General features: G+C 50.3%; 3 protein-coding genes across 11 annotated transcripts; 2 read left to right on the top strand and 1 right to left on the bottom strand.

Annotated features, from left to right (window-relative positions):
* Positions 1-362: 362 nt before the first annotated feature.
* On the bottom strand, positions 363-4,350 carry MRPL37 (mitochondrial ribosomal protein L37). The gene is made up of 7 exons (XM_054638465.2): positions 3,951-4,350; positions 3,547-3,730; positions 2,965-3,080; positions 2,285-2,470; positions 1,849-2,006; positions 1,156-1,359; positions 363-588 (listed from the first exon to the last, which is right to left on the bottom strand). Exons 1-7 carry the CDS (start codon positions 4,348-4,350, stop codon positions 511-513), a joined length of 1,326 nt encoding a protein of 441 aa, XP_054494440.2. The 3' UTR covers positions 363-510.
* CYB5RL (cytochrome b5 reductase like) lies at positions 4,336-15,200 on the top strand. 3 transcript variants are annotated; one of them, XM_054638577.2, is made up of 7 exons: positions 4,336-4,478; positions 5,759-5,950; positions 6,791-6,939; positions 8,054-8,141; positions 11,185-11,289; positions 12,384-12,587; positions 14,186-15,200. In XM_054638577.2, the coding sequence occupies exons 2-7, from the start codon at positions 5,762-5,764 to the stop codon at positions 14,387-14,389; spliced, it is 939 nt and encodes a 312-aa protein (XP_054494552.1). In that variant the 5' UTR covers positions 4,336-4,478; positions 5,759-5,761; the 3' UTR covers positions 14,390-15,200. The 3 variants fall into 3 exon arrangements, with proteins under 3 accessions (XP_054494552.1, XP_077038653.1, XP_077038654.1); XM_077182538.1 differs by lacking the exon at positions 4,336-4,478 and adding an exon at positions 4,544-4,679; XM_077182539.1 differs by lacking the exon at positions 4,336-4,478 and adding an exon at positions 4,671-4,802.
* A 624-nt stretch (positions 15,201-15,824) lies between these two features.
* On the top strand, positions 15,825-26,031 carry CDCP2 (CUB domain containing protein 2). 7 transcript variants are annotated; one of them, XM_077182532.1, is made up of 7 exons: positions 15,825-18,735; positions 19,359-19,491; positions 21,137-21,484; positions 21,573-21,917; positions 22,342-22,695; positions 24,996-25,174; positions 25,367-26,031. In XM_077182532.1, exons 2-7 carry the CDS (start codon positions 19,416-19,418, stop codon positions 25,679-25,681), a joined length of 1,617 nt encoding a protein of 538 aa, XP_077038647.1. In that variant the 5' UTR covers positions 15,825-18,735; positions 19,359-19,415; the 3' UTR covers positions 25,682-26,031. The 7 variants fall into 7 exon arrangements, with proteins under 7 accessions (XP_077038647.1, XP_077038650.1, XP_077038651.1 ...); XM_077182535.1 differs by having other exon boundaries at positions 18,724-18,735; positions 19,363-19,491; positions 21,091-21,484; XM_077182536.1 differs by lacking the exons at positions 15,825-18,735; positions 25,367-26,031 and adding exons at positions 18,832-19,008; positions 25,275-25,344.
* The last annotated feature ends 350 nt before the right edge of the window (positions 26,032-26,381 follow it).

The following is a 26,381-nucleotide window of genomic DNA, read 5'->3' as shown; positions in this document are numbered from 1 at the left end:
AATCCCTCCGATTAAGTGCTTTGGGAACTAAGCACAGGGCAGCACGACGCATCCCACGGCAGCCAGGAGTAAAACAAAGTCAAAGCCAGGCAGAATGAAAAAGCCTCGTGGCTCAGGCTTTCCCCTTGAAGCTTTGTAAGTCTCTTCTGCATTCAGAGGGACTCAAAGCAACCTCGGGAATAGGTTTGAGTCTGGCTCTGTGCAGAAGCACACTGAGAGCAGAGCCTGCGCACAGGAATAATGACTGGCTTATGTTCTTCCCAGGCAATGGAGGAAGAGTGCAGGAGGATGCATCTGACGACTTCTCTAACCCACATCCAGAGGGGTGAGCCCCTAAAATGAAAGAGTTTCTTCATGCACTATTTAGTTTAAAAAAAGAAATTTTACTTTCTGTAACAATATAATTTATTTTTTAAAGTAAATTAATCCACCTTTCTTTAATTATACGACGGTTCTGGCAAAGAGAAGCAGCAGGTACAGTTGGTGAAGTATTTTCATTTGAGCTGAATTTCACACAGTTCCATGCAGATACAGTGCCAGAAACTTCTTGAATGTGTCTGGCTGAAAGCCAGAAATTCCAGCGGGCTTCTGCAGAGAGAAAGACACGGATGCTCAGTTTGCAGTGAAGTGATTAATGTAGACAAACAACGGCTTTAAACATGCTTGAATAAGACTTTCAGGCATGGCAGCTTCCAAATTGTGCTCTCCCTCCCCAGAAGGGCTTGGGTGGGGGTACTTCCACTGGTGTCAATCTCAGAGGGAAGAACCCCTTTGCCTGTGAGTGAGATGCCCTCCCAGTATAACCAGTACTGGCAGCCCCGTGCTCTATTTACTCCCCAGAGAGGCTGATGGCTGCTTGTGAGAGTTCCCTTCCTCAGAGCTGGCTTTGAACAAGCACATTATGGGATGGTGGATTTCAGCTGGGGGTATCTGTATGTAGGAGTTCACGTTAAGCTTGGCATGTCACACATCAGCACTACAAACACTCAGGAACTGGTCTCCTGAGAAACACCTGCCGAGGTAAAAATGAGGCCAATGTCCCCTGTGGGTCACTCCAGCTAGTTCAAAACTTCCTGCAGCTCTGTGCCAGCTCCCAGAACCCCAGCTGTGGTGAAAGGGCAGCATTTCCACCAACATTTCCCAAGTTCTCCTTACCGTAACAACTCCCTTCTTGATTTCTGGGACACACTGGGCTCTCTCATACAGGTTCTGATCAGAGTCAATCCAGACTAGGTTTTTTACACCATCATTAGAGACAAGGTCTGTTGTATTTAACTGGAACACCATGAACTGGAAGAGCTGTCCATCTGTGCCAATGCTTTGCACCACTATTGGCTGCTCCAAAACCTTGGGATCATTCTAGGAAAAGAAGGGGCATGTGGGGGAGAATGTTTCAAAAGCTAGTTACAACAGAAATTGTAGGAGTACTTGCTGATTCTGCATCTTTGGGTTGGTTTAAAGCCAAGATTTTAATAAATATATTGTTACCTTGCCCAGAAAATTACTCTAGTCAAACAAGTTTTGAATGTAGATTTTGTAGTTTAATTAAAATTCCTCCTTCAGCCAACAACGAACTGTCAATTTACATACTGAGCTGTGGGATGGGTTAGAGTTTTACAGCTGAACCTATTCCCTCGTTCCTGCCCATACCACCCCAGTGCATCATAAACATTGCTCATCAGTGGATTTCTGAAGGTTGAGTTTTCACCTCCGGACTGGGAAGCTTGGATGTGAAAATTACACAAGGGGGTGTAAAAAATTACACAAGTAAGGGGCTTTGAGGCCTCCCTGCAGGGGCTGCAGCAGCAGAGGAAGAAGAGAGGCCCAGCAGGAGGCTCCCATACGTACCCCATGGAGCGCCTTGGCCTTGGCCAGCGCGTTGCCAAAAGCAAACATCAGCATTTTAGCACGGAGCTGTTCTGGTCTGAACCTGTCAGTGCGAACGTTGGCAGACTCCAGGAAGAACAGGGTGTGAAGGTGAGAGTAGGGATAACCATCTCTGAAACCTAAAGGGCACATACTCATGTCAGAAACTGCTCAGGAAGACGCGAGGCAGCCAAGGTTTTCTCCCATTATCTTCAGGAACTGCTCAAGTCGTTTGCTGGCGTTTGAGTTCTTGTCCTCAGTCCTGCTTAGGCAACAATATACTCACCCACCACAGGTCTGGAGAACTTGCACTGCAAACCTGTTCCCTCATTCCCACACACTCCCTACTCTGAGCTGCCCCAAAAGGACAAGGAGCCCCAAGTTAACCCCAACACAGATAATTATGATCAGCACTGACCTGTATCATTGAGCTCTTTGTACACATTCACCTCCTGAAGGTCGATTGTAGGTGCAATGGGATAGAAGGTCTCCAGAACATGCTCTTTGGTGGCCAGTATCTCCTCCTTGGAGGCTACTGGTGGTATTGGGCTCATAGAGTTCATGAGTATTCCACTCAGGCCACGGACCTGAAGGAGGATGGATTCTGGGGAGGGAAATTAGGCCACAGTCAAACACTAGTGAAATAACATCAGGGAAAGATGTACATTTCCTTTTGCCTGTCTGTTCTGCAAGGCTCACTCTGTCCCCCTCAACTCCAAACCCATCCTAAATAGTAGCTCAGCTGTAGGTTCTTCTAAAATGCCAACGTTAATTGCTAGGGCTAAGTTCTTAACTAAACATCCTTAGAAAAACAACAGCACTGATTTAGGACACAAGAAAATAAACAATCAGGTCGAAGGGACTGGCTCCCTTCTCCCACCATCTTGTCAATATTGATTAACACCTAATAATCTCCTCAGGGACAGCATCCTGCCATTATCCAAGGGAGCCCATGCCAACAGTGCTATTTAAACCAGAAAGAATTACCCGGTTCCAGAAATTGTTTAATTTTTTCCAAATCCTCAGCCTTAAAGCCAGGAGCTCTGCTACCCCTCTTATCCTACAGAGCTAAATGCTTCCACCACAGCAGCAACTGACCTCTTTCCCACGTTGCTGCTATCCTGCAGTTTCTAGCCAACATCCTTTTGCTCAGAGAAGGATACTTCCCAGACATTAACCGGCATATATGTATCAGGTTTTCAAACAGCATTGGGCTGTAAAACAAGAAAAGAAACAGTTACATAAAAATGAGATCATAATAGCAGGCAGACGCTTCTGGGGCACAAATGCTGTAAAATTACTGTATGTAAAACATACAATGGCATAGCACTCCCAAACAGTTAACAGAGATTGCAGATTGGTATCACACACACCAGGCCTGTTTCAAGTTGGCAGAGGTAATGCTTACAATTATTTTAAAAACTGATACTCTGCATCAGCTAGTAGATCTTGAGTTGAAACAGAGACATTGGCCTGAAAGAAGCTTTGATCCAGCGTATATTTATGTCAGTGCTACTGCCAGTATTCAGAATTGGGTTTTATTTGTTGCTCTGGTTGTTGCTTTTTTTGTTTGACAATCTGATGAAGAGGGTCTTGCACAGCAGGCCCTCTTTCTACAGAAGAGCTCAGTATGAATTGTCTCTGTAGAGTTTAAAACCTGCCCTACAGCTGAGGACTCACCAATATCGTTCCCTCCTGGGAGCAGCCTCTGCCGTGTCCCAGAGCCGCGCGTGGGACACCATGTGTTTCGCCCTCTCCTCCAGCTCCTGGAGCCCAAGAGCCGGGTTATCCATAATGCCCTGCACGGCTGGGGGCAAACCTTCCACGAGCTTCGTCTTGGTGAGCCACTGCGCCTGCCGCACTCCTGGAAACACAACCCAGAGCGATCTATCACAAGTGACAGTGGTGATGCTCCAGGCCCCCTTCCAACCCAAGCCATTCCCTGTGTGACCGAGGCTGCCTGGCAGCTCATGGGGCTGGGCAGGCTCTCCACAGCCCGTGTTTTACACTCAGTGCGAGGAGAACCCTTGGCAGGAGGAGCAGGGCGAGTGCTTGGGCAGGGGACAGCGCGGGGTGTCGGGTACCTTCCAGCATGCGGACACCCTGATGGCAGATGTAGCACCCGCGCTCCTTGTACAGCGGCATCTCCTCGTAGCGCGGCCCCGGCGAGTGCCAGGGGTCGCGCCAGCCGCGCTCCCAGGGCGGGAAGCGCGGCCGGGCCAGGCCGGGCACGTAGTGCAGCCGCTCCGCGTACGTGACGGTGTCCAGCTCCACCTGCTCCCGCACCGGCCGCGGCTCCGCCATCTCCGCCAGCACCTCCGGCGGCGGCCCGCGCACGGTCCAGGGCGTGCGCGGAAGCGGCGCGCGGTGGCGGGGCCGCCCCGCGCGGGTGACAATGCCGCGGGCGAGGCCCCGCGTTGCCACTGCCGCAGCCGCCACCCCCGCCCGCCTCAGCGCCTTCGGCCCCGCCGCCATCGCCGCCATCCTCCTCCTCCTCCTCCCGCCGCCGCCTCAGCGCCCGCCCGCCGCCATCTTGGCGAGGGCTCGTCCCCCACCGTCACCTGCGGTGACTGACGGCGGCGGCGGCCAATGGCGGGCAGGCGCGCCCCGCGGTAAGGGAGGGTCGGCAAATTGCCTGGCGGGTGAGGGCAGGCTCTGGGTGGGTGAGCGGGGAGAGGCCCCTCCTCACCTGTGGGGCGTGGGGATACTTCAGAGACCGTTCCTGGGCGGGAGCCGGGGGGGCCAGCTTGGGCGTCTCGGGGTTGGGGCCGCTCTGCCCTGGGCAGGCCTGTCCGAGCCCCCGGGCGCGCACAGTAAGTGCTCGAAACTCTGTAAATCTGCGCAGCCCCGAGCCCGGGCGTTTCGGCCTCACTCCCGGCCACGAGGGTTACCCGCCGTTCATAGCCCATGGGTGCCCCGGGTCCCCGGACACAGCGGTAGGAAGCCGGGCCAGTCGCCTTTGGTTCTCTGTTCCGTTCCCCGCCCCCCCCCCCCCCCCCCCTTGAAATGAGTGCGTTTCTGTTACAGAGGTGAAGGTTACTTAATTAATTGACCTTGACAGTGAAACTGCTGGAAGCGCTAAATGTTCGCTTCCTGCGCTTCGTCACCCGTGGCTTCATAATTTCCTGCGGCCCGTTTTGTGTCCAAGGGATGCAGACACGAGCGCGCTGTGAGCAGCCTTCACTCAGCCCGTGTGTGAGAATGGAGGGGCCCCGCGAGGTCTACAGCGCGGTTTTGACCTGAAGAATGTTCTATGGATACAACTCATTGGGAAGACCAGGAGCAAGAGATAAAATCCTGTGCTTGCTGGCCTCCCCTACCTGTATATTCAAAGCCCATTGAATATACAAAGTGGTTGTTTGCCTGAGACTTTGCCCTCTTCGCCCTCAGGTCTCTTGGCTCTGCACGCTGCTCTCAGCTGGCCGCCCACCCCCGTTCCAAAGCTGCGCTGAGCTCAGGCCGCATCTGGTGCCTGGGCTTGTTACCCATTGTCCTGCTCGTTGGGTTTGTCACCCTTTCTCCTGGGCCGAGCAGCAGATTTTTAAGATGTTTCTGCTCCGGCTGACCAAGCGGCTCTATTGTAGGAAATCAGCACGGCGGAACGAGCGGGATTAAAGGGTGTAGCATTGCCTGGGCAGCCTGTCTGGGGAGGAGGGCCCGAGGCTGGGCTGAGGCTCTGCTCTGGGCTGCGAGGTCTGGCGTTTGTGCAGAGGCATTGAGCACTCGAGCAAAAATGAGGTGTGCAGACACAGATCAGCTCCAGGTTTTCAGTTTAACATATACACACAAGATGCTCAAGAGAGGTTTTCTGTCCTTCTCCGAAAACACCCAGCTAATGAGCACGCGCTGCTTTTCATCGTGCTGGGTTTGATGCAGGGCTTGTGTTTTGCAGGCAATGAGTGACAACGAGAGTGCTAACGAGGAGGACTGGCTGGCTCTGAGGCCCCAGGAACCTTCTCCATCCCAGTGCTGCGGCAGCGGCTGCAAGCCCTGCATCTACGATGTGTACGAGAAGGAGCTTGCACAGTGGGAGAGAGCCAAAGCAAAGCAAGACAAAAGCCTTCTCATGGGAAAGAAGGAGCAGGTCGATTTCTCTTCATCGCATCCTGGAGCCTGTGCTTTGATCGTACTCGTTCGAGTGTGGGGTGGTGGTGATGGGTGAAGGATGTAGGGATAAATTCAAGTGGTGCCTTAAGAGAGGGCTGTAAATACAATTCCCCAAACTCAGTCTTCTCCCTCCCCCTTGGCCACTCTCTCCCTGCTGTAATGTGATTTTCCAAGTGTAGAGTTCTCCCTGGTGTCGCATTACAGCTCTAGCTCTGCAGCTTCTCCTCTCCGAGTTTCCTCGGAGAAGCTTTGTTTTCCTCACCTTTCTCATCTCTGCCTGATTTTTAGACTCGTATTTTGATGCTGAGAAAACAATACATTGTGTGTGGTGGAGCAGTTGTCTTCAGAGTGTAATTTTTAAGTCTGTCAGTGCCCTTTTACATTAGATTAACTATGCTGGGTCAAGCAAAAAAGATCAGCTGAAACAACTGACAATATTTTCTGTTCACTGTGGCCATCAGCAGGTTGCAAAGTTGCCCCCAAAGCAGCGCTTGGCTCTTTTAGCAGAATTATTTCTGTTTATTTCCAGATACGAGAAAATGATCGCAGTGAGTCATAACAGGATGACCTTGCTGTAAGGTGTAAAAAAAAGTAATTTGAAAAGGTGGTGGTGGGGAGAAATGCAAGATCCCAAAGTGCACGCTGCAGAACATGATAATGAATCAGCAGAGAGCTGGAATTTGCGCCGGGCCTCAGTGTTTAATATACGTCCTGAGTATCTCTGGCACTAAATGAGCACACACGTTTGCTTCCAGAGAAAAATGAAATAATAAAAGACATCATCTAACCAAGTAATTATTTATTGTTGTTCTTGCAGAGCAATAATTCAGAGCTGAATCCAGATACATTCACTGCATTCAGCGTGAGCTCGGTGGAGCAGCTGACAGAGGACACCTACCAGTACAAATTTGAATTACCGGGAAATAGCAGCCTGCGATTGAGTTTAGGACAACATATCGTGTTAAGGTATTGTTCTCTGTGCTAGTTAAACAGTCTGCATTATGTAACCTAACACGTAGGGTTTTGTCAATAGACAAAGGCTTCATAGCAGGCAAATCATGATTTCTGTACCTCCACAATGACACAGATGAAAGAGCTCGTGAGCTCGCTGCCTTTACTAATTCTATGGTAAAAGCTGTAGTTTTCTTCAGCATTATCCCTGCGTTGGTGGCTCGGAAAGAACTAGGTGTGATTAAGAAAATACATTTGCAGAAGGAAAGATCTAAAAGAATAGATGTTACAACAGATTATTTACTCCAGCGTGTTGGAATGAAGACAATGAGCTGCACTTGTCCCAGAGCTGGGTGTTTTAGGCCCTATATCTTGGGGTAACTGAGCACCCCAGTTCACAAGCACTGCCTGACTGATTTCTAGCAAAACAACCCTCCTATGTAGTTTGCTGCTTGCCAGAAAGGGGCCACTTGGGGAAAGTTTCTGTCTCTCAGCCATCTGTGGTGATCATTGCCAGATAGAGAAAGTCCTGTTAGGATGCCATTGATGTGCATCTGTTGACGTGCCTGGTACGTTCAGGGCTGGTGTGTGCAGCTGGCTCTGCTGACAGCACACACTCCTCCCTCCAGCCCTGGCTCAGCACACAGAAAGGTTTGGTCACTGCAATCAATTCCCGTGGTCAGTAGCAAAGAGCAGGGTGGATAATTCCATGGAAAGGGAAGACTTACAGGAAAACACAGTCTGTATTGACAAGGCCTGAGGTCAAGGCTGTGCCTTGGCTTTTGTTATTTGATTACCATATGCTGACTGGATGCAGAAAGTGACCCCAGCCTAAAAGGAACTGCAAACTTAAGTGTTTTCTCTCCCCTTTGCCACTCATGCATGTTCTTACAAAATCCCTCTCAGGGGTGTGTCCAGGAGCTGGATGTGGTACAGCTGAGGCCACCACTGGGAAAACAAAAGGTGCTGTTAGCCATTCTGTTCCCCCTGGATTTCTGCCTCTGGAAGGGAAATGTTTTGCATCTGTGCACAGGCTGGGCCACTGGGCAGAGGACCTGTCTCCCAGAGAGCTGCAGGAGCCCCCCAGATGACCCAAGTCACAGGGGTTTCCTGTTTCTCTTCTCTTCAGAGGAGTGGTGAATGGTTTGGAGGTCCAGAGAGCCTATACTCCAATTAGCCCCAGGAATGCAGAAGGTTACTTTGAAGTTCTAATTAAAGTAAGTAAGCCTGGACAATATGGATGAGAGTACAAGGTGTTTTCTTTAGAACCAAGCATGCTGTCAGTGTTTTAAGTGAGACTCTCTCAAATTCCTCATGGACTGTTTCTCTGTTGTTTTGAAGGATTTTTGCTTTGCTGATAAAAATTGCCGTTTTCCCCACAAAACTGAAAGCAGAATGAGCTGACACACAAACAAGTGCTTTGCAGCAGAAGCCCTGGGATCACCTGGGAGAGCCCCTGAGATGGAAAGATCTGTCCATTCTACTTCTCTCCTTTCATTTTGCTTTTTCAGGCTGTCTTTGAAATTGCACCCACTTGTCAGCCCAGCTGAACCACTGATTTTGGGAACTGTTTGCCTTTATCCTCCCCTCTGTATTTTCCTTGAAGAACACCCCTCTGTCAGTGGGCAGCTGCCCCTGGTGTGCAGAGAGGGCTCTGGAGCTGCAGTCTGAGAGGGACTTTGTGGCCCACAGGGGACACAGGTGTCCCATAGGCACAGGCTGCATCTGTTGAGGTGGACATGGTGGCAAAGCCCATTTTGGACAAGTGTCCTCACCTTTATGGAGTCAACCACAAAATGCTGGTTGAGTTCAAAAGGATTTTATAGGAGATTTGGCTACAAGTCTGTCTCATGTAAGTCTTCAGGGTGCTCATAAATGATTATTTTGTGTGGCAAATACTGACTTGAACATTTTTCCAATACTGCATCCCTATGTCACTAGGGACTCCTCAGGGCAGACCCAGACTTCAGTACAGGTGTGAAATTCAGAGTGCTGGGTATCCCAGGTGGCTTGCAGAGAAGGGCCACTTGTTCTCTGCCTGTCTTCCAGGATTTCATGTTTCTGGGGTTTATTATGCATTGTATGTTCTAACACAAACCCTGCTCTTTAGAAAAGTGAACAGCTTCTCTAGGACACCTGTGGGAGGGTCATTTCTCCATTCTTGTGGCAATTGGTGTGTGGTAGGGGAGAGAAACGTTGCATTTGAGTTGCATTAATAGGATACATTCACAGGATGACTGAAATTTCATGTATAGCAGCTCATTACTCACAGGTTTTGCATTTCAATAATAATAGTAATGATTGTAATGATACCTTTCCTTTATATAGAACCTTTCATCCCAAAAGGAGCTATAGTTATTCTTTGGCAGTGACAAAAGAGGTTGGTAACACCCAGTGTAAAGCAGCCATTTTTATAACTCACTCTGTAGGTTGTGGTATATTTCACACTATTGAGGCAATTTTGGAAAGTAGTATATTATTATTACTATGCAATCCAAGCACTGTTCAAACCCTTCTGTCTCCTGTTATTATGGCATTGCATTTGTGATACTACAGTTAAGAGTGAGGGAGTTGCCATTTACAGAGCATAACCCTCTTTTGGAGTGATTTTATAATGTTAGGGTTTCTCTCCATGTAAAATGGGGTGTGGAAGTTTTTCCCCCAGGAGATTTTTTTTTTTTCCTTTTTATTTAGAAAAACTCATTTTAAACCCACTCAATCACTTTTCACTTCAATTTTTTTTTTTTAATAATTTTGGTGAAAGAAGGATTGTTTTAGTTTCCATTACCCCTGTCCTTCGGGAATAGGCAGTAAGTGAACTTTTCTGTTCTTGCCTTGGGTTTCTGGATGTGTTTGAAGAAAGGAGGTATAAAATTTGCTTCTCTGAAGCAAGTGCACACTCTTTGCACGAGACTTAGCACCTTCCCAGACCCCTCTGAATATAAAAGAATTCTGACAATAACTCAGAGCCTGGACATGAGTGTGATTTACCTTTTGAATGTAACAACTGGTGCTAATACTTCTTAATATTTCAGGTTTAAGTGAGAGGCTGGGAGGGGAGGAGCATCTGTGTCTTTTCTTAGCTAACACTGCTTGCAAGCACAAGCACGGGCTCCCTCACTAGCTTTTTCTGAGCTGCTTTGTGGTTCACCAATTTTGTTTGCCTGCAGTGCAGCTTGGTGGCCAGCCAAGGCACTGGGGTGTGGAGCCGGGCTTCTCTCCAATGCCTGTGCAGGAAATACCCCCAAATACCCCCAAATACACTTCTTTTGTGTGGGCTTGTATCACATCCCATCTTCTGACCCCTGGTCCTGTTGCTCTTCCCCAGGCTTATCCTTGTGAGACCCATTGTGTGCTGCAGCTTTGGGCTTTTCAGCTCTTGCTGCTTGGGCCAGTCCTGGTTCTCCAGCCACATGCCAGACTGTGGCTGCTCTTTTGCTCACATTTCTCTCTTTAAACATCCAGTGGTCACACATTTAGGGCATGGATGGCAACATGACTGCTTGGACAAGCCCTTCATTTTCCAGCTTCTCATCCCTTCTCAGTTTCCAGCAAGCACTGAGCCCTTCTCCTCAGTCATGAGTGAGAGCAGCATTCCTGCAGGCAACAGCCTGGATAATGTTGTTTGTGCCTGGTGGAAAGTGAGGCAGGTTTTTTGCTCGTGTTTTTCTTCCATGGGGCCAACATTAATATATTCTTTTGGAACTGTGGAGGCATCCCTCAGCATCCAGATGATCTGGTCTGAAAACAAAGAGTTTTACAAATGAGAAGCCTGACTTTGGGTCACTAATTGTATCAGTGCAGCATCTGAGAGACTGAAACAAAGCAAGAGCTATGCAGTGTTTATATAACTAACAGTACCCAGAGGGCATTTCCAGACCCCCATACCCTGAGATTTGGAGAACACTTGAAGGCCTGCACTGTGCTTTGCATTCAAGACACTCTTCTCTGTGTGCTTTGTAAGCAAGAACTCTGATAAGCTTTTTCCAGTTTTGGAAATTCAGGCTGCGTGAGAGGGGGGTTGTGTTTACATTATAGTCAAGCTGGAGTGGTTCCAATATGATTTAATTTAAATGTCTTTGTTTTGGGTATAACTTTGAGTTATTTTTCAAACAGATCATTCTTTCTTTTTTAAATACACGAAATGGTTTTTTGTCCCCTTTTCGTTTAAATGTAGATAACTTTATAATCGACTTGAAGCTGGGAAACTTTCCAATGGAGTATAATTATTCTTTTCTTTTGTGCAATGTTTTTTATTAGTGCTATGAAGCTGGGCTAATGTCACAATACATAAAAACATGGAAAAGAGGAGACGTGGTCTTTTGGCGTGGGCCGTTTGGAGGGTTCCCATATCAACCTAATAAGGTTAGTTCCTAAGAGCCATAGGATGCTTCAGCCTGTGGCAGCAAGCTTTGTTCAATACTCTGAAGGGAAGACATCAATTTGATTACTGTTTTCATGATTATTTTAGAGACTTCCTGGGTTACTGTACAGTGTGACAGCATTAGCAGTCAGTTGGAGCACTTTCTTGAACTGCAGAATATTTAACAGGGAAGAGGAGGTGGATGGGAGACAGGAAAATATTAGCAAGGCTCTGTGTTCATCACTTGCATTAGGAGTTCCTAATAAAGGGGACTTTCTTTGCACCAGCAGTGGGTGTGGATAGGTTTTTGCCTGATTTGACCCACATCTGTGTTGTGAGTGAGTAGGGGTGAAGGGGAGGTGTTAATCCTCTCCTCTCTTGGGTATTCCCTGAGCTGTTGAGGTGTCAGGTCGCTCCCCAAACGCTGATCCCACCTGCCAATACCAGGCTGGCTGCAGGGAAAGGCAGATCTGGTTTCAGAGGGAGACTTCTCACACACGCTAATTCAGTTACTTAATTCTGACCTTTCAAATGAGGAGCAAATTTGAAACACTGGTCATTAAGATCCCAAAGTCTTTTGGGGTTTTTGTGGATTTGGTTTTGTTTGTTTGTTTGGGTTTTTTTTCCCCCAACAAAAATAACTAAAATCTGAGTGGCCAAGTTCTATGCAGAGCAATTGTGTCCTGCTTCCTGACACACTCATTCCCTCCAGAGGACATTCAGGATTTTACTTTGCAGCAACCAAGAGAAACCCAGGGAGCATTTCCAGTGGAAGAAAACACACAGTGGGTCAGCAAAGCATACTGCAGAATTGAAACTGAAACATGAATAATTGAAATCAAGGCTAAAGTTAGGATAAATTATTATAGTTGGATAAAATCCAGTTTTGTTGGATTTGATATGTAAATTCCTTAAGTGCTATCTGTAATCCTTTGCAGAAAAATACTTTTTGGGATCTGAATTTACCAGTTCATGACCTTCTGGTATGTTGTTTCTCAAGAGATCCTTTACCAGGGTGGCAACAGGAGGAACTGACCATGAGCACACCCATTTCCAGCCACCACAGCTCATTCCAAATTCTCTGTTTTGTTGTTAGCATGGAGAACTCCTCATGCTGGCCTCTGGCACCGGCCTTGCACCAATGATTCCCATCCTTCAGTCCATAACAGATGATGAAGAGGATGAAACCTTTGTAACTCTTGTTGGCTGCTTCCCTACCTTTGACAAAATTTATTTAAAACCTCTTCTGCAGGATTTGGCTCGGTACTGGAATATTAGAATATTTTATGTCCTAAGCCAGGTAATTAAATGGATATGAAATGTGTTTGTGTGAGGGTTCTGTGTGCTGGATGAGCCTCTGCCTCCTCCATTTTTCTATAAGCAATTCATGAGCTTAATTCTTTCCCAATCATCCAGCCTAATTTGTGATCCAGTAGCTGCTGTTCTTAAATCTGCTACATATACTGACACTGCTACTGGTCTGGAGAATTTTGGGGAAGTGGCCATCACTGTTCCTCTCTGCCTCCCTGTTCTGTTGGGATGGAGCTGCTCTTCCATAGTCACTGTTGGTTACTCCCATCCATTTCAGACAGTAGTTGTTGCACCTAAACAGCAAATAAGCTTGTTTCTTCCTAATACCAGTGCCTTAATCTGTCCTTATCTTCCATTCTTCACTCGTGGCTAGAGCTCTCCTCTGGTCTGCTAGCACCAACTTCCCAGCAATTATTTTTCCTTGCTGACCCATTTTTAAACTTCTAAAAGTTGTCTCCCCCTCTGTAAAATTACTTTTCTGCCACATTCATGGGATGAGGGCATACCTCTCAATGGTCTTACATTTTGAGCAGTCTTTTTTATTTCCATTTGGTCCCAAAGTTGCCTGTGTTCTGCACGGATTTGGTGGTTAAAAATTATTTCCGTCAGAAATAAGGATTCATTGCTGGGAGGATATAGAAAGAATTATTTATGCTAAGGGAATGAATCCCATTGCATTTTTAGTTCCTCAGATGAATCATTTCTTGTATCTCTCACAGTGGAACTGCCTCATACATTCTGTTCCACACGTGGCCTCGGCAGGATGAGATTTGGTAGAGGGAAAAGTGCTGGTGACTTGGGTACCCCCTCAGCTGCTCTGTGGGAGCATAACCATAATTGTCTGTGGTGACATGGCTTAAATACCCTTTTCAGGGTGTTTAAACTCTTTGACTGCTGTCTCAAGAGCATGAGGAGGTCTTGAAATTCAATCAGCAAAGGGCACGAAACCCACCTGACCCCTGTCAACACTGTCTGCCCCTCCTCTCTCCCTTTTTCCTCCTCTCTTAGCAGGTTTGTGGTAGTCCAAGGCTGGCTCGTGCATCCTCCCTCTTGGGATTATGTATCTGTCTGTATTTCATTGTGCTGCCTGTCACCACCACATCTGAGCACCTTCTGCTCCTGATTAATTGCTGCAGGGGAGTCCCTGCTGGATCCAGCACCACAGGAGCTGACACTTCTCATGGGATCAGAGCTGGCTTTGGAGCAGAGCTGCCTTCTTTCAGTTTTGGTCAAGGGAGATGGTACTGAAAGAGACTTGGGAATGGGAGAGGCAATGGAGAGGAATAGACTGGGGATTTGGGAATAGGAAACCTGGGAGATGGTTCTCAATGGATAAAGTTCTGCAGCATTTACTTGTGATAGTTACACTCTGGTTTTGTTCAGTCCCCTCTGAGTGAGTGGCAGGGAAATATTTCATCTGGGCTTGGGAAGAGGAATGCAGCTCTCAGGAAGGGTCACTGTCATCCACATGGTGTCACAAAGGTGAAAATCATCCTGTGCACCACTCTGAGGGGAGGAGGCAGATTCAGCTCTAAGGAATGTTGTCCTTTTTAATATCACACACAGCAAAACCTTCTACCTTTCCAGGAGACTTCGCTGGAAAAACTTCCTTGGAGCTACCAGGAAAACACGTACACTGCTCGTCTCAATGAGGACTTGATGAAGACAATAGTAAATTCCTGTCGAAGAAAGCCATTTGTATTAATTTGTGGCTCTTCTGCATTCAATGAAGATATGAGTAGATACTTGAAAGCTGCAGGAATTGAAGAAAATTCCTGTTTTGTCTTTTAGCAGTACATTCCTGAGGAACCTTGGGCTGAGCCTTGGATGTCCTTGTTTCTTTGCAGACATTGCACAAAAGGGCCTGCTCAGAAGACTGAGCTCCTTGGAGCAGCTGTTTGTTGATCCTCACTCTGGGGTGTTTTAAGGAATGGGTGCCATTCCAGAGTGGCTGGTACATGCTGTGCTACCCACACCTCAGGAACCTGCATGGCAATTTTAATGGAAGTCTTCAAGTGCAATTTTGAGAGAGAGATCTCCTAAGGGGGTACTAGAAAGCATCCATGCACACAGCTCTGCTGTGACGTGAGGATTGGTGACTTGCTTTGCAATCTGTGTTACTCTGCAGTGGTGTTGTGCCCTGTTGGGTGTCCAGAGGAGAGATATAATCCTCAGGGATCCTTGCCAGGCCAAGGGGACAGCAGAGTCAGGATCACTTTGGTTCTGTCATGTGCAGGCTGATGTCAGGCAAGTCCCTTCAGCCTCACTGTGCCTCAGTTGCCCCATTGTACATTAATACAGAAAAGGTGGCACTGATCTCTGAAAACTATATATGGAAAAAGTTTCCATAAGGATGGAGTGATACATTCTGTCTAGTGAGAGCCTAGGCAGGCTGAGCTCCTGTCCTGGCACAGCCTGTGTTACCTACCCTGTGATTAGCCCTAGAAATGCTACCTGGGGACACAAAAAGCATGTCCTAAATCTGGGAGAGCGTGGCTGGGTGGTGGCTGCTGTCTGTCAGGAAGGATGGTTGTTTGCTTTCCATGTTCCCTAAGTGTTGCATCATAACCCTGGCTCATTAAATTGAACCTCTTTACAAATAGACAGCTGTTTGACATTGTCACAGGACTCTCTCAGGTGCCTGAGGAGGTTCCCTAAGCATACAGGAACACCACCTGAGGAGGGAAAGCTGCATGGGATCTGCTGGGGTGCTTCCCTGTGGGACAGGGAGCTCCCTCAGGGATGGCAGCCTGACACAGCAGCCAGCCTGGACACCTGGGCATCTTCCTCTTTTTTCAGTCCAAAATGCTGCTGCTTTTCCTCTGAGCTATGTGCTATCCACTCTTCTCCCTTTTCAGAATGGTGTGTTTAGTATCTACACCTGGAAGTACAGCAGTCCTGCATACTTTGTGTTTTTCTGTTCATTCCCAGTTCACCCTGTGTTGGGGTTTCCCAGGCTGTCTCAGATGATTATTGCATTATCATTCATGCTTCTTTTGTACCTGTGTCTAACACTACACCTTGCACAAAGGAAATGTAGTTTGTTACACAAAAAACACAGCGTGCACTGAAGTGGGGGCTTGATTCACACATTTGGGAGGGAGTGTAAGTTCCCTTTGCACTGCTGAGATTTGTCTCCAGTTACCAAATGCCTGGAATTAATCAAGTGTAGCTGCAGCTTTCATGTTAACTTCCTTGGAGAAAGGGCTGACAAGAAAGCCATTTTCCTAACCCAGAACTGGTGTTCTGGCTTTAAAGGCATGGAGATCAGGGAAGTTGTCCATGGTCAGTCCAAGGCAAGCTCTCATCTCCAATCCATACTGTGCTTCAGCCTCCCTGAGTCACTGTGTGGTGAAGATGCTTTGTACACAGGCCGATAAAATAATGAGATGCTTTCTCCAGTTGTTCTCCCTGCTCTGGCCTTAGCTAGGAATATGGACAAAATCTTCTTTGTCAGATATTAAGTATTTGAAAACCTTGCTTTTAGTCCCCTAGCTTAAATTATTATGCCTTCTTGAGATTTTGCTAAAACCACACCCCACCTTTTTGCAAAAGGCCCAAGGTAAAAAACTTCACGCTCGCCTTGGAAAAGCGCCGGCTTTCAGCGTGAAAGCTGGGACTGTTCCTTTAAACACAACCCCAATATGTCTGGGTATTTCAGCACATATGGGCCACGATGCTTAAACCCTACCCAGCTGGTCCGGCCGTTCTGCCGCGCAGCTCCGTCTTTGTTCGTGGCTCAAAGGGAGGGTGGTGAGAGACGGAGCAAGCTGTGAGTGCTGCGGGTTGCCATCCTGCAAGGGCGGGCTGCGGCCGAGCGGGAGGAGCGGGGCATGTCCCGCCCGAGGGGACAGGGGCTTTGCGAGACATTCTCCATGGGGGAGATGATGTCCTTGGAAGCAGGAACTCGAAGGAGCCTTTAAACCGCCCGCAGGCACTTTGTTCTCTATTTTCTGCCCTTCTCTCCCTTCCCCCTCCCGCCTTTTGTTGTTTCTCAGGCTGGCTCTAACACGAGTCCCCTCATCCCAACCATCCCCCATGGGGACAGCCCCTTTCAGAGGATGGACTGGAAAGGCTCTGGTGCAGAATATTCCTTGCTAGGGAAACATGAGAGGTTTCCTTCGCTCTGGAGGCCCAGCACCACCCCTTGGTGCCAGTTTAATGGGGAATTGGTGTCGGTGCTGTTGGTGACTGGGGCATCCCTGGAGCTGGGGGTGTGTGAGCTCGGGTGGGTGGCCAATGCCCAGCCAGGGCAGGGGCTCACATCCTGCCTCTCCTGCCAGGCAGGGGGGTGCAGGTGGGATGCTCCTGATCTCTGGCTGCCCCCAGGAAGCCCCTGCCACCCGTGCAGCACTGTGCAGGGCAGAGGGGCTTTGCTTTGCTCCCTTTTTTCTTCCTCATGTGCAGCCTAAATACCTTCTTAATTTCATCTCATTATTTCCTGCCTAAATAATTCTCGTTTCTCCTGGGGACCGTTTTTAAACCTTTGATCTTCTCTGAAGTCTCACAGTCCTGATCACGTCCTTTCTGTTTAAATGAATCAAATGCCTTTTTGACTCATGATTTATAAATTTGCCCACAGAGGAACAGAGGCACACCTTGAAATCACCCACCGTGTCTGTGGCTGGAGCAGAAGTACCCTGGGCTGATCCAGAGCACCTTCCACCCAGACCTCCGTGCCTGGCTCCCCTGCTGCATGTCACTCTCCCCTGCCTCCCTCCACCCTCCCACCCGACTCTTCAGCTGACAGCCGGGTTGCCTGGGCTCAGGCCCAGCCTGGAATGGCCATCCCCGGGTCAGGAGAAGGGTGAATGTGCCGGTGGTTGATGGATGCTGTCCCCTGGGAGCGGGGCACAGCTGCGGTGCTGCACGGCCCGGCCCCCATCTCCCGGGGATTGCTGATGCAGAGCACAGCTAAGGGCAGGGAGAGGAGCAGCTGTGCAGGGGTCCTGGGCACTGGCTTGGTGCTGAGGCTGTGGTGGAAAGGCTGGAAGACAGTGGGTGTTGGCCAGGATGGATGTGATGAGGATAAACATGTTGCTCCATAGTGCAGTGATGCAGAAGCCGGGGAGCACTTTGTTCCTGAGCCCAGGGGATGGTGGCTGGGAGGGCTGGGCATTCCTCCTGGATGAACCAGGGTTGTGGCAATGGAAAATAACCAGGAGAGGCCCCTGTGCCATGGCCAGACCTCGCCTGCATCTTTGCTGTGTGGGCCCACACTTGTTGACAAGGACAGACCTCCTCTCCAAGCCATTAGGGAAGCAGCTAATTAAGCTCTGTAATGTTCCTGGGAGGTCAGCAGGAGATGTGCCAGCACTGCAGCATCTCCCAGAGCCTGCACTGGGGCAGGATCTTCCCACAGTGCCCAGGGACAGGGGGAGCTGCCCTGCTCCTCCTCATTCCATTGTGCTCTTAGTCCTGGTGCTGGTGGGGTGACTCATGCTCAATGCCCAGGGCAGAACCCAACATTCCCTGCCTCAGCTGGGCTCAGGATAGAGGGCTCCTGGCTGGGATGTCCCAGAACTCCCAGCAGCCCTCGGCATGGCTCCAGCAAGGCTGGGCAGAGGGGAGAGAGCCTGTACAAATATTATTGTTGTTGTTGTTCCCCATAAATATATGCAGGCACTTAACGACCTTGGCATGGAGCATTTCCTGGGGATTCATGACCAGTGGGTGTTAATGGTCTTTAGCTGCACCTCAGGCCATCAGCTCCTCCCAGCCCATCATTAATCCACAGGAAATGTCTCGGGCATCGATCCTCATTGCTTAATTAATAAATGCAACTTGTCTCCTGCCTGAGATTTAGAGATACTCACTGCTTCTCTCCCTGCTGCTTTGAAGGTGACTTTTTTAGCACAGGTCCCTCACGCTGGGAGGCCCTCGTGGGATTTTGTTTCCTGGCATTCATGTGGGTGTGGGCTGTGGCAGCAGGAAAGTCTGTTCTCTCCTGGGCGGGAGGGAAGGAACTGAGCTGCTGTTGGGTTTGGGGTTTCTCCAGCTAATGTGGCACAGCACAAGGAGCACATCTTTCCCACCAAACCCAAAGGCTTGCTTACCTTCAGCTGAGTGCATCCAAGAGCCTGGGCGAGAAGTGAGCCAGCATGGAAGAACGTGGCAATTCTCCAAGGCCTTAGCAGGTTCTATAATAATCGATGTTTTTTGCCCATGAGTCACAATTCATCTCTAATCTTCCTCGGGGGAGGTGGGATTTGCTATCTTTAGTGCTCACGACTGCTGCTTTCCCGGGCTGAGCATCCCGCTGAGCCTGGACTCCTGCTGCAGGGATGCTGACCTGGCAGCCAGCTGCCTTTCCATCCTGCTCCCTGTTTCTGTAGCCCTCACCACCAGCTGGCTTTGTGCAGTGGGTGCCGCAGTATAAATCATGTTAATTCCTGAGATGCTTTTCCGCGGTAAGTCTGAAATTCCCATTTTGGTTCGCTGGCTTGCCTGGCGAACTAAATTATTTTCATAGCCCCTTAAGGGCATATTGTCAGCCCAGACTTATTGCCGTTATACACCATTTCTGAAACATTAATATCTCTTCTAAATATAGTGTATTGACAAGGTATCTGGTATAGTGTAAATCCTTGGGACATTTGATCCAGATCATTAAAACTGAGTGAAGGAAGGGAGGAATAGATCAAGTTACCTTGCTGCTCTTAATTCAAACAAGCGATGAATTATTCATTCCGCTATTAATTCTACAGTCCTCCTGCTTTTTATTTATTTCTCTCTTTATTTGTTTTTTTTTTCCTCCCAGATAGACAGCTCCAAAAGGATGCTTGGGCACTGGTGAGGGAGATTTCCCTGCTGGAGGATGGGGTGCACAGGGCTGGGCTGTCTGGCAGCACTGGCCATGCTCTGCAGGGCTCTCGGGGATGCTCCCAGCAGAGGTAAGAGCCTGGTCCCAGCTCCTGGTGGGCTGGATGGGCACCCATGGTTCCTGAGGAAGGGAGGGCCATCTGCAGCACCACAGAGGCTCTGGGGTGCGAGTGGGATCCAGCTCTCCTGCAGGGAGAGGGGCTGGCTCAGGCCAGGGGAAAGGAGCTGGGATCTGGAGTCACTGTTGTGGTGGCAGCAAGTGTGGGACACTGCTCCGTGCTTGGGTTTCTGCTTCATGTTTACCTTACTGAGGATTGCAGGTAGGGGTTGTCCTGTTGTGGTGTAGAGGTGCTTGGTGAAGGGTTTGTTAGCTTCTGGAGTTGCACTTGCCTATATAAATCTATATACACATATACGTATATATGTGAATATATGCATGTATGTGTATGTGGCAGGCATGCAATGAATCTCTCACCCAGATAAAAGGGCCCCCAGAATGCAGGGCAGGGTTAGCAGATGACACAGTAATTCAGGGGATAGGGTGGCCCAAGCAATCCCCTATCCCAAAATGGCAGGGCCTTTCTCACAGAAGGGCTGAGCCAGAAATCAAAACCCATCCCTGGCCCAGGTACAGGTGCTCCTGAGGGCACACCACTGCCCTGTGGTGCCTGCTCATCCCCCACATAAACCCACCTGGGCTTCCCAGAGCACCCCAAGGCTCCCAGCCCTTAATCCATCCATCTATCTTCACTGTGGCTACTCACCTCTCCCACAGGCTCCCCTTGGGTATTTATTTCAACAATGTTATTCCTTCAGTACCAGCCCCATATTACTTCACTGCCTATCCCCAGTAATTAGCAAGGTGATTTTAGATGTAACCAGAAACATATTCATGGTGCTGCATCCCACACATCCCAGGACCCCCTTGCTGGGAGGTCACTGTGCCAGTGAGCACGATGAAAAGCAATGTGCACAGGCTGACTATTGATTTGCAATATACTTGGCCCAGATTAATGGCAGCGAGCGCCCAGCCTTGTTTGGGAACCCACATATGTCTCCTGGGGGCTGTGCAGGGTCTGTATCCCTCCCAGACATGATGTATGTTCCCCCTGTATCAGCCTCTTCACCCCAGCCCTAATCAGACCCAGGGGCAGGTGACAGCCGGCCCCTCTCAGCCTTATTTTATAATAACCATGTCTCAGTATAAAGATTTCATTAGGAAATCGATCCCTACATGCATAACTCATTGTTCAGCACATCGAGCCCTTCACCCCTGCTTCTCCCAGCTCGAATTCTCTGATACCACCCTTATATGGAGGGAGTGGGGTCAGTGGGAGGCACAAAGCTGAAGGGCTGGGCAGCTGGGGCACCAGCGAGCCTGGTACCACGGAGCCTTAAAAACTCCCTCCCAACTTCCTTTTTCCCAGCCATAAACAGGTGGGGATGCTATGCTGGCACTGGCAGGACAAGCTCAAGGGCACAGCTGAGCCCTGCTGCAGCCCCCACATGGCAGCATGGGAAAAAGGGAGGGATGAGAGGTGGTGGGGGCACACATGTCCTCCAGGGAGAGTGGGTGGACAAGCCCAGTGGAGTTCTGCAGGATGCTGGTGTTCTGGTACTGTGGTGGTGGGACGGAGCTGGTGTTGTGCATCCTGTCTCCATCCTTCTAGGCTTCCCCTGGAAAGGGGACATCACACCCCCTTCTGTGTCTCCCAGGCATCAAATGTGGGGGAGTACTTTCAGCACCCTCTGGCAATTTCTCCAGCCCCAACTTCCCGGGGCTGTATCCCTACGAGACAGAGTGCACGTGGCTCATCGTGGTGGCCGAGGGCTCCTCCGTCCTGCTCTCCTTCAGCCACTTTGAGCTGGAGTACCACGACACCTGTGCCTACGACTACCTCCAGGTCTACAACGGGGCTGCCCGGGACCGGGGCAACCTCCTGGGCACCTTCTGTGGCCACAGCCCCCCGCCACCCTTCTCTTCCGCCTGGCACGTCATGGCCGTGGTCTTCCACTCCGACCGGCACGTGGCCAAGCACGGCTTCGCCGCCGCCTACAGGAAAGGTAGCAGGGAGGAGGTGTGGTGGTCACTGAGCATCCATCCATCCATCTCTGCTCTGCCACTGCCCTCATCGTCCTTGCCTCCTTGCAGACGCCTGCGGTGGGCAGCTGACGGGGCTCTCTGGGGAGATCACCAGCCCACGCTATCCCGAGAGTTACCCCAACGATGCCGAGTGCCGCTGGAGCATCGGGGGCGCCAGCGGGGGTGGGCCCCTCACCCTGGTGTTCGCTGACTTCCAGATGGAGGGGGGCCAAGGCTGTGGCTTTGACTACGTGGCCCTTTTTGATGGCCCCACCATCGCTGCCCCCAGCCTGGGGCGTTACTGCGGCAGCGCCCGCCCGCCCCGCACCGTCTCCTCCACCCCACACCTCCTCATCATCTTCAAGTCGGACTTCAACATCGGTGGCAGGGGCTTCAAGGCCCATTTCTACTCAGGTTTGTGGGTCTCAGGGTGATGGGGCAATGGGAAGGATGTGGGGACAGGCCCTGGGTTGGGGTGGTGATTCTCTCCCACAGCAGCAAGAGGAGATGATCATGGTGAGGATCCCTTTGAGGAGAGCCCGTGGTGTGAAGTGTAAACCACCACACAATGCAAACAGCATCACTGTGGCTATTCCAAGACTTGGGTTGCCCTCTTGAGCAGGAGTCACCCATGCTCGTGCCATTCCCTGGGGATATGGGTTGCTCCTGTAGGATTTTGACTGCCCTGGGAGTTTCCATCTCCCAAAACTGCTGGCTGTCCATTGGCCAAACACAAGGCTGACAGCAGTGAGGTGAAGGGCAGAGCATCTCTTAGCAATAAAACAAGAAGGCTTCAGGTTTGCTTTTGATTTTTCCTTTCCCCTTTTTCCCTGAGCAGGAGAGTGCCAGGAGGTGTTCACCACCATCAAAGGGAATTTCTCCAGCCCTCAGTACCCCAACTTCTACCCCAACAACCTCAAGTGCCAGTGGAGCATCCAGCTGCCCCCGGGCTACCGGGTCAAGGTCTTCTTCCTGGACATGGAGCTGGAGGGCCGGAGCAGCCTGACAGGGGGCTGTGACTATGATCACTTGTCTGCCTTTGATGGTGGCACCGAGAGTGGATCTCTGCTGGGCCGGTGGTGTGGGAGGGAGAGCCTGGCACCCATCACCTCCCGCAGCAACCGGCTGCTACTGCTCCTCCACACCGACCGCAACACGGCCAAGAGGGGCTTCTCCATCTCCTATGTGGGAGGTAAGGTCCCACTTGGGTGCTGCTCAGTGCTGTGGTTCCATTGGGACATGCCTGAGGCCACGTAATTTCCAGAAGGATCATCAGTGAAGGTTCCTGTCTGCAGGAGCAGAGCCCGTGGCTCCTTAGGGGTGGGGCGGAGGAAGATATGGCAAGCGAGCTGCACGTTGTGTTTAGTATTCAGGAGATGCTTTCCAGCTTCAAATTTCTGTGTGTCTGCCACTGCCATGTTCCTGTTCCTCTCTCACGGTGTGAGGGAGAGAAAACCTCTGGGGGTTTTTAATGGGCCAAAACCCCAGAGCAGGTGATGAGTTCAAGCATCACAGCCTTGCTCCCCGCTCCCCTGGGTGCTCTGGCCTTGCCAGCACATGGCTGAGCAGGCAGGCATAAACCGTGTCTCCTCCTCCTCCAGGGAGGGCAGGACCCCCGGGGCACAGCATTCCCAAATCCACCTGGCTAGTCCTGCCTGGCACACCCCTGCTGCTGGCCTGCAGTGTCCCAGCCAGCGTGTCTGGCATGTCTGCAGCTGGTGGGAGGAGCAGTGTGTGACCTTCCTGCTCTATTTGCCAGCCTTTGTACCTCAAACACCAGCAAATTTATGGTGTTTGTTGTATTTCAGTATAATTACATCCGAGCTGACCCGTGGGTCAGGCATGATTCAGCCAGGGGCAGCCTTTCCAGAGGCTGGAGCCAGAGCAGGGCTGCTGGACTGGCAGCACAGGCACTGGGGAGGCTGGCCCTGGGTTTTGTCCCTCAGCTGCAAAATCGTTCTTCACTTTCAACACAGCAGAAAGGACTTGGAGGTATGTGGCTCTTGGAGTTAGAAATGGGATAGAGTTTTGTCCTGAGTCTCTGCAGCCTCTGGAGGGAGAGAGGTAGTACTGAACATTTAGTAGGGCTGTAGTATGTACAGCAGGTCTGTCCCTGTCCTTGTTGATTTCTCACTGTGCATGGAGAAAATCCTGGTGTCATTCTCCAGAGGGAGCAGCCTGCAGACAGATAGATGGGGTGCTGCTGAAGAGTGTGGGGTGTCCCACCACAGCGAGGGATGTGACATCTCACAAGTGCCCAAGGCTCCTGCATCCCCTGGTACACGCTGCCAGATGCATGCTAGGGGAGGACAAAGGCTTGGATGTGAAACTGAGCCTCCCTCCACAGAGCTGAGCCTGCTGGCTGTGTTTGCCCAGTGATTCCAGCATCTGCTTGTGATTAATGTCCTGCATGTCACACCCAGCTGCCAGCACTGCCAGGAGAGCAGCTGCTCCCACTGGGCACACCAGCCTCTCCCTGCCAGCAGCTTCCTCAGGAGCCCATACAGGCAAAGGGGCACCTCAGTCTCTGCATCCACACCCACAGCCCTTCAGCCATGCAGGTTTTTTCCTTTCAGGCCTACCAAAAGGCAAGGCTTGGGTGGGGCATGTGTGATTTATGGCCATTGAAATGAAAGCCTTCACGCCAGGAGAGAGGATCCACTTTCTCCTCCTCCTGATCTAATGCACTTTAGTTATTTGGTAAATCTTCTAATGGTTTTATAATGCACTAAGCGAAGCAAAGTGACACTATTTTTTTGTATTGATTTTATTGCATCTTCCCAGTTTCATAAGGCTGAGATTCAGAGGGAGCTGGAATAATTCAATAATTCATATTGCCCAAGTGGTTAGTTCATGCTGAGCAAGGATTCACTTGAAAGAGGGGGTATTTATTTTTCCTCCCTGCTTGTTTCCCTGTGTGGATGCTTTCTGCATCCAGAGAGGCCAAACATGGCCAAACCAGGAAGATGCCCCAGGCCATGGACCCAGCTCACCCTTTTGGGAGGGCTATGTGGCAGCCATGGAGCTGCCTCACTCCAGGGCATGCATGGGATCCCTCCCAGATATGTCTCCTCTGTTTCATCAATGTAGAGTCTCTTGCAGGGGTGTTGTAGGATGCAGGGGAGCGCTGTGCCCATAGCAAGCCATCCACAAAGCTCTTGTGGTCTGGTCCTGGCCAGCAACTCAAATGTCCTGCTGGCTTTGCAGTGCTGGAGAGTGGCAGTGACAGCAGGATGGTGTTGCCTGTAATGGCACTTGTGTGTCACTTGGAGACCCTAGAAGGAGGATGGGGTTCGGGAGTGTTGATGGTGAGATCTCTGCCTTGGGCAGAAAGCAGAGCAGCGCCTGGGAGCCATCCGTGTTTGCCCTTAGCATGGGACAGGGCTAAAATACTGATATTGATTGCTTTCTGCATTCTGGAGGTAGCTTTTTTCCTGAAACCCCCTCCTCCCCACGAGTCCTACACATGCACCCTGTTTTCTGTCCCAATAGTTGTGCCCATGAATGTCAGCTGCACCCGGACAGACTTCCACATCCAGATCCCTGTGCAGTCCCTGGCCCAGCTGGAGAGGAATAGGATTTATTTGGGGACCCCCTCCTGTGCAGCCCAGGTGGTTGGCAGGAACTTTAAAATACACACCAGGTTTGACACCTGTGGCACTGAATCCCAGGTAAGTGATCATCAAACCCTCCTTTACAGCAAGCTGTGTAAATGGTTAGCCCTGTGCTGGCTGCAGAGAGGTATTCCCAGTCCTTCTCACATTTTCCCAGCAGATACTGGCCTGATTCCTGGCCAACCCCTCCAAACCCCTGTGAAAAGGAGCTGCAGCAAGCCCTGATGAGCCGTGTCCCTTGTCTTGCAGAGACGCAACAACACGTCTGTCATCGTCAGCACCCTCTACATTGATTTTTCAGTGGGAGACCAGGAGGACATCCACCAGTACGAGGTGCAGTGTGAGCCAAAGAGGAAGGAAGCCTCAGTGACCCTTATTGCTGGCCCTGATCCATCCAGGCTCAGCCAGGCAGAAAACCTGGTGGATGCCCACAAGTGGGAGGGAGAAGCGATCGATGCCCGTGAAATCAAGAGCCAGGACACCAGCGACATCGTCTTCATCAGCATCTGCATCCTGGCCGGGCTCCTCATGGTCATCGCAGTGGTGGGGCTGGTGCTTCTCTAGGATGCTCTTTCCACACTCCAGGGATTGCAGTCCCAGTCATGCCCAGGGCAGAAAGGCACCCCAAAATCCACCCTCCCCCCAGGCTGGATCCTAACACAGCTGCCCAAACAGAGACACAGCTCCCAGGCCCTGAAACTGAGCCTGAACCCAACCTCCACCTTCTCTTAATGCCTGAAAAATCTGGGCAATAGGCAGCCGTTTCCCTTCCCAATTTGTTTTCCTCTGTTTCAATCTGTCCATTTGGCTCAGGAATGCAATTCTTGTGCTCCCTAACTCTTCCCGCACCTGCTTCAATTTGTTTTCCCTGTAGTGCTGCTGCTTTCAGGAAAGAAACGTTGTTTGCCGATGGCTGCAAATCTTCCTGTCAATTATTTCTAGCTGAATTCTTGGAGGTACAAACCATCCCCAAATGCAGCTATATTCCCAACAAATGTTCTCAGTGCTCCCAGCCCATGCTTGGGGGGGACTGTGGAGCTGTGTTACAGGGATCTCCACCTGGCACACACAGATGTAGCTCATGTAGGTGCTCCCAGGTGATGTTTCTGGGTGTCTGTGGGTGATGTGATGAGATGCATTTCCTGTGCCCTGGAGCTCCTTGTTTGATCTTCTCATGTTGTCTCACCTTCTCGCAGGACTCACCTGAGTGCCTCAGCCACCAGCAGCTGGAGGGGAGGAGAACAATCCTCTTCTCCTCTGTGTT

The sequence above is a fragment of the Agelaius phoeniceus genome, chromosome 8 (assembly GCF_051311805.1).
Source record: "Agelaius phoeniceus isolate bAgePho1 chromosome 8, bAgePho1.hap1, whole genome shotgun sequence".
In the NCBI taxonomy this organism is placed as follows: Eukaryota; Metazoa; Chordata; class Aves; order Passeriformes; family Icteridae; genus Agelaius; species Agelaius phoeniceus.
Note: the sequence above shows the minus strand (reverse complement) of the source record. Positions and strands in the feature narration are given on the sequence as shown.

Coding starts and splice junctions, on each gene's coding strand:
- MRPL37 (XM_054638465.2), bottom strand. CDS start 4,350: ATGGCGGCGATGGCGGCGGGGCCGAAGGCGCTGAGGCGGGCGGGGGTG. Junction 3,081..3,546: donor CCCAGGAGGGAACGATATTG/GTGAGTCCTCAG, acceptor CTTGTTTTACAG/CCCAATGCTGTTTGAAAACC. Junction 2,007..2,284: donor CAAAGAGCTCAATGATACAG/GTCAGTGCTGAT, acceptor TGTGCCCTTTAG/GTTTCAGAGATGGTTATCCC.
- CDCP2 (XM_077182532.1), top strand. CDS start 19,416: ATGGGGTGCACAGGGCTGGGCTGTCTGGCAGCACTGGCCATGCTCTGC. Junction 19,492..21,136: donor CGGGGATGCTCCCAGCAGAG/GTAAGAGCCTGG, acceptor TGTGTCTCCCAG/GCATCAAATGTGGGGGAGTA. Junction 22,696..24,995: donor CTCCATCTCCTATGTGGGAG/GTAAGGTCCCAC, acceptor CTGTCCCAATAG/TTGTGCCCATGAATGTCAGC.
- CYB5RL (XM_054638577.2), top strand. CDS start 5,762: ATGAGTGACAACGAGAGTGCTAACGAGGAGGACTGGCTGGCTCTGAGG. Junction 8,142..11,184: donor ACTTTGAAGTTCTAATTAAA/GTAAGTAAGCCT, acceptor GTTTTTTATTAG/TGCTATGAAGCTGGGCTAAT. Junction 12,588..14,185: donor TATTTTATGTCCTAAGCCAG/GTAATTAAATGG, acceptor CTACCTTTCCAG/GAGACTTCGCTGGAAAAACT.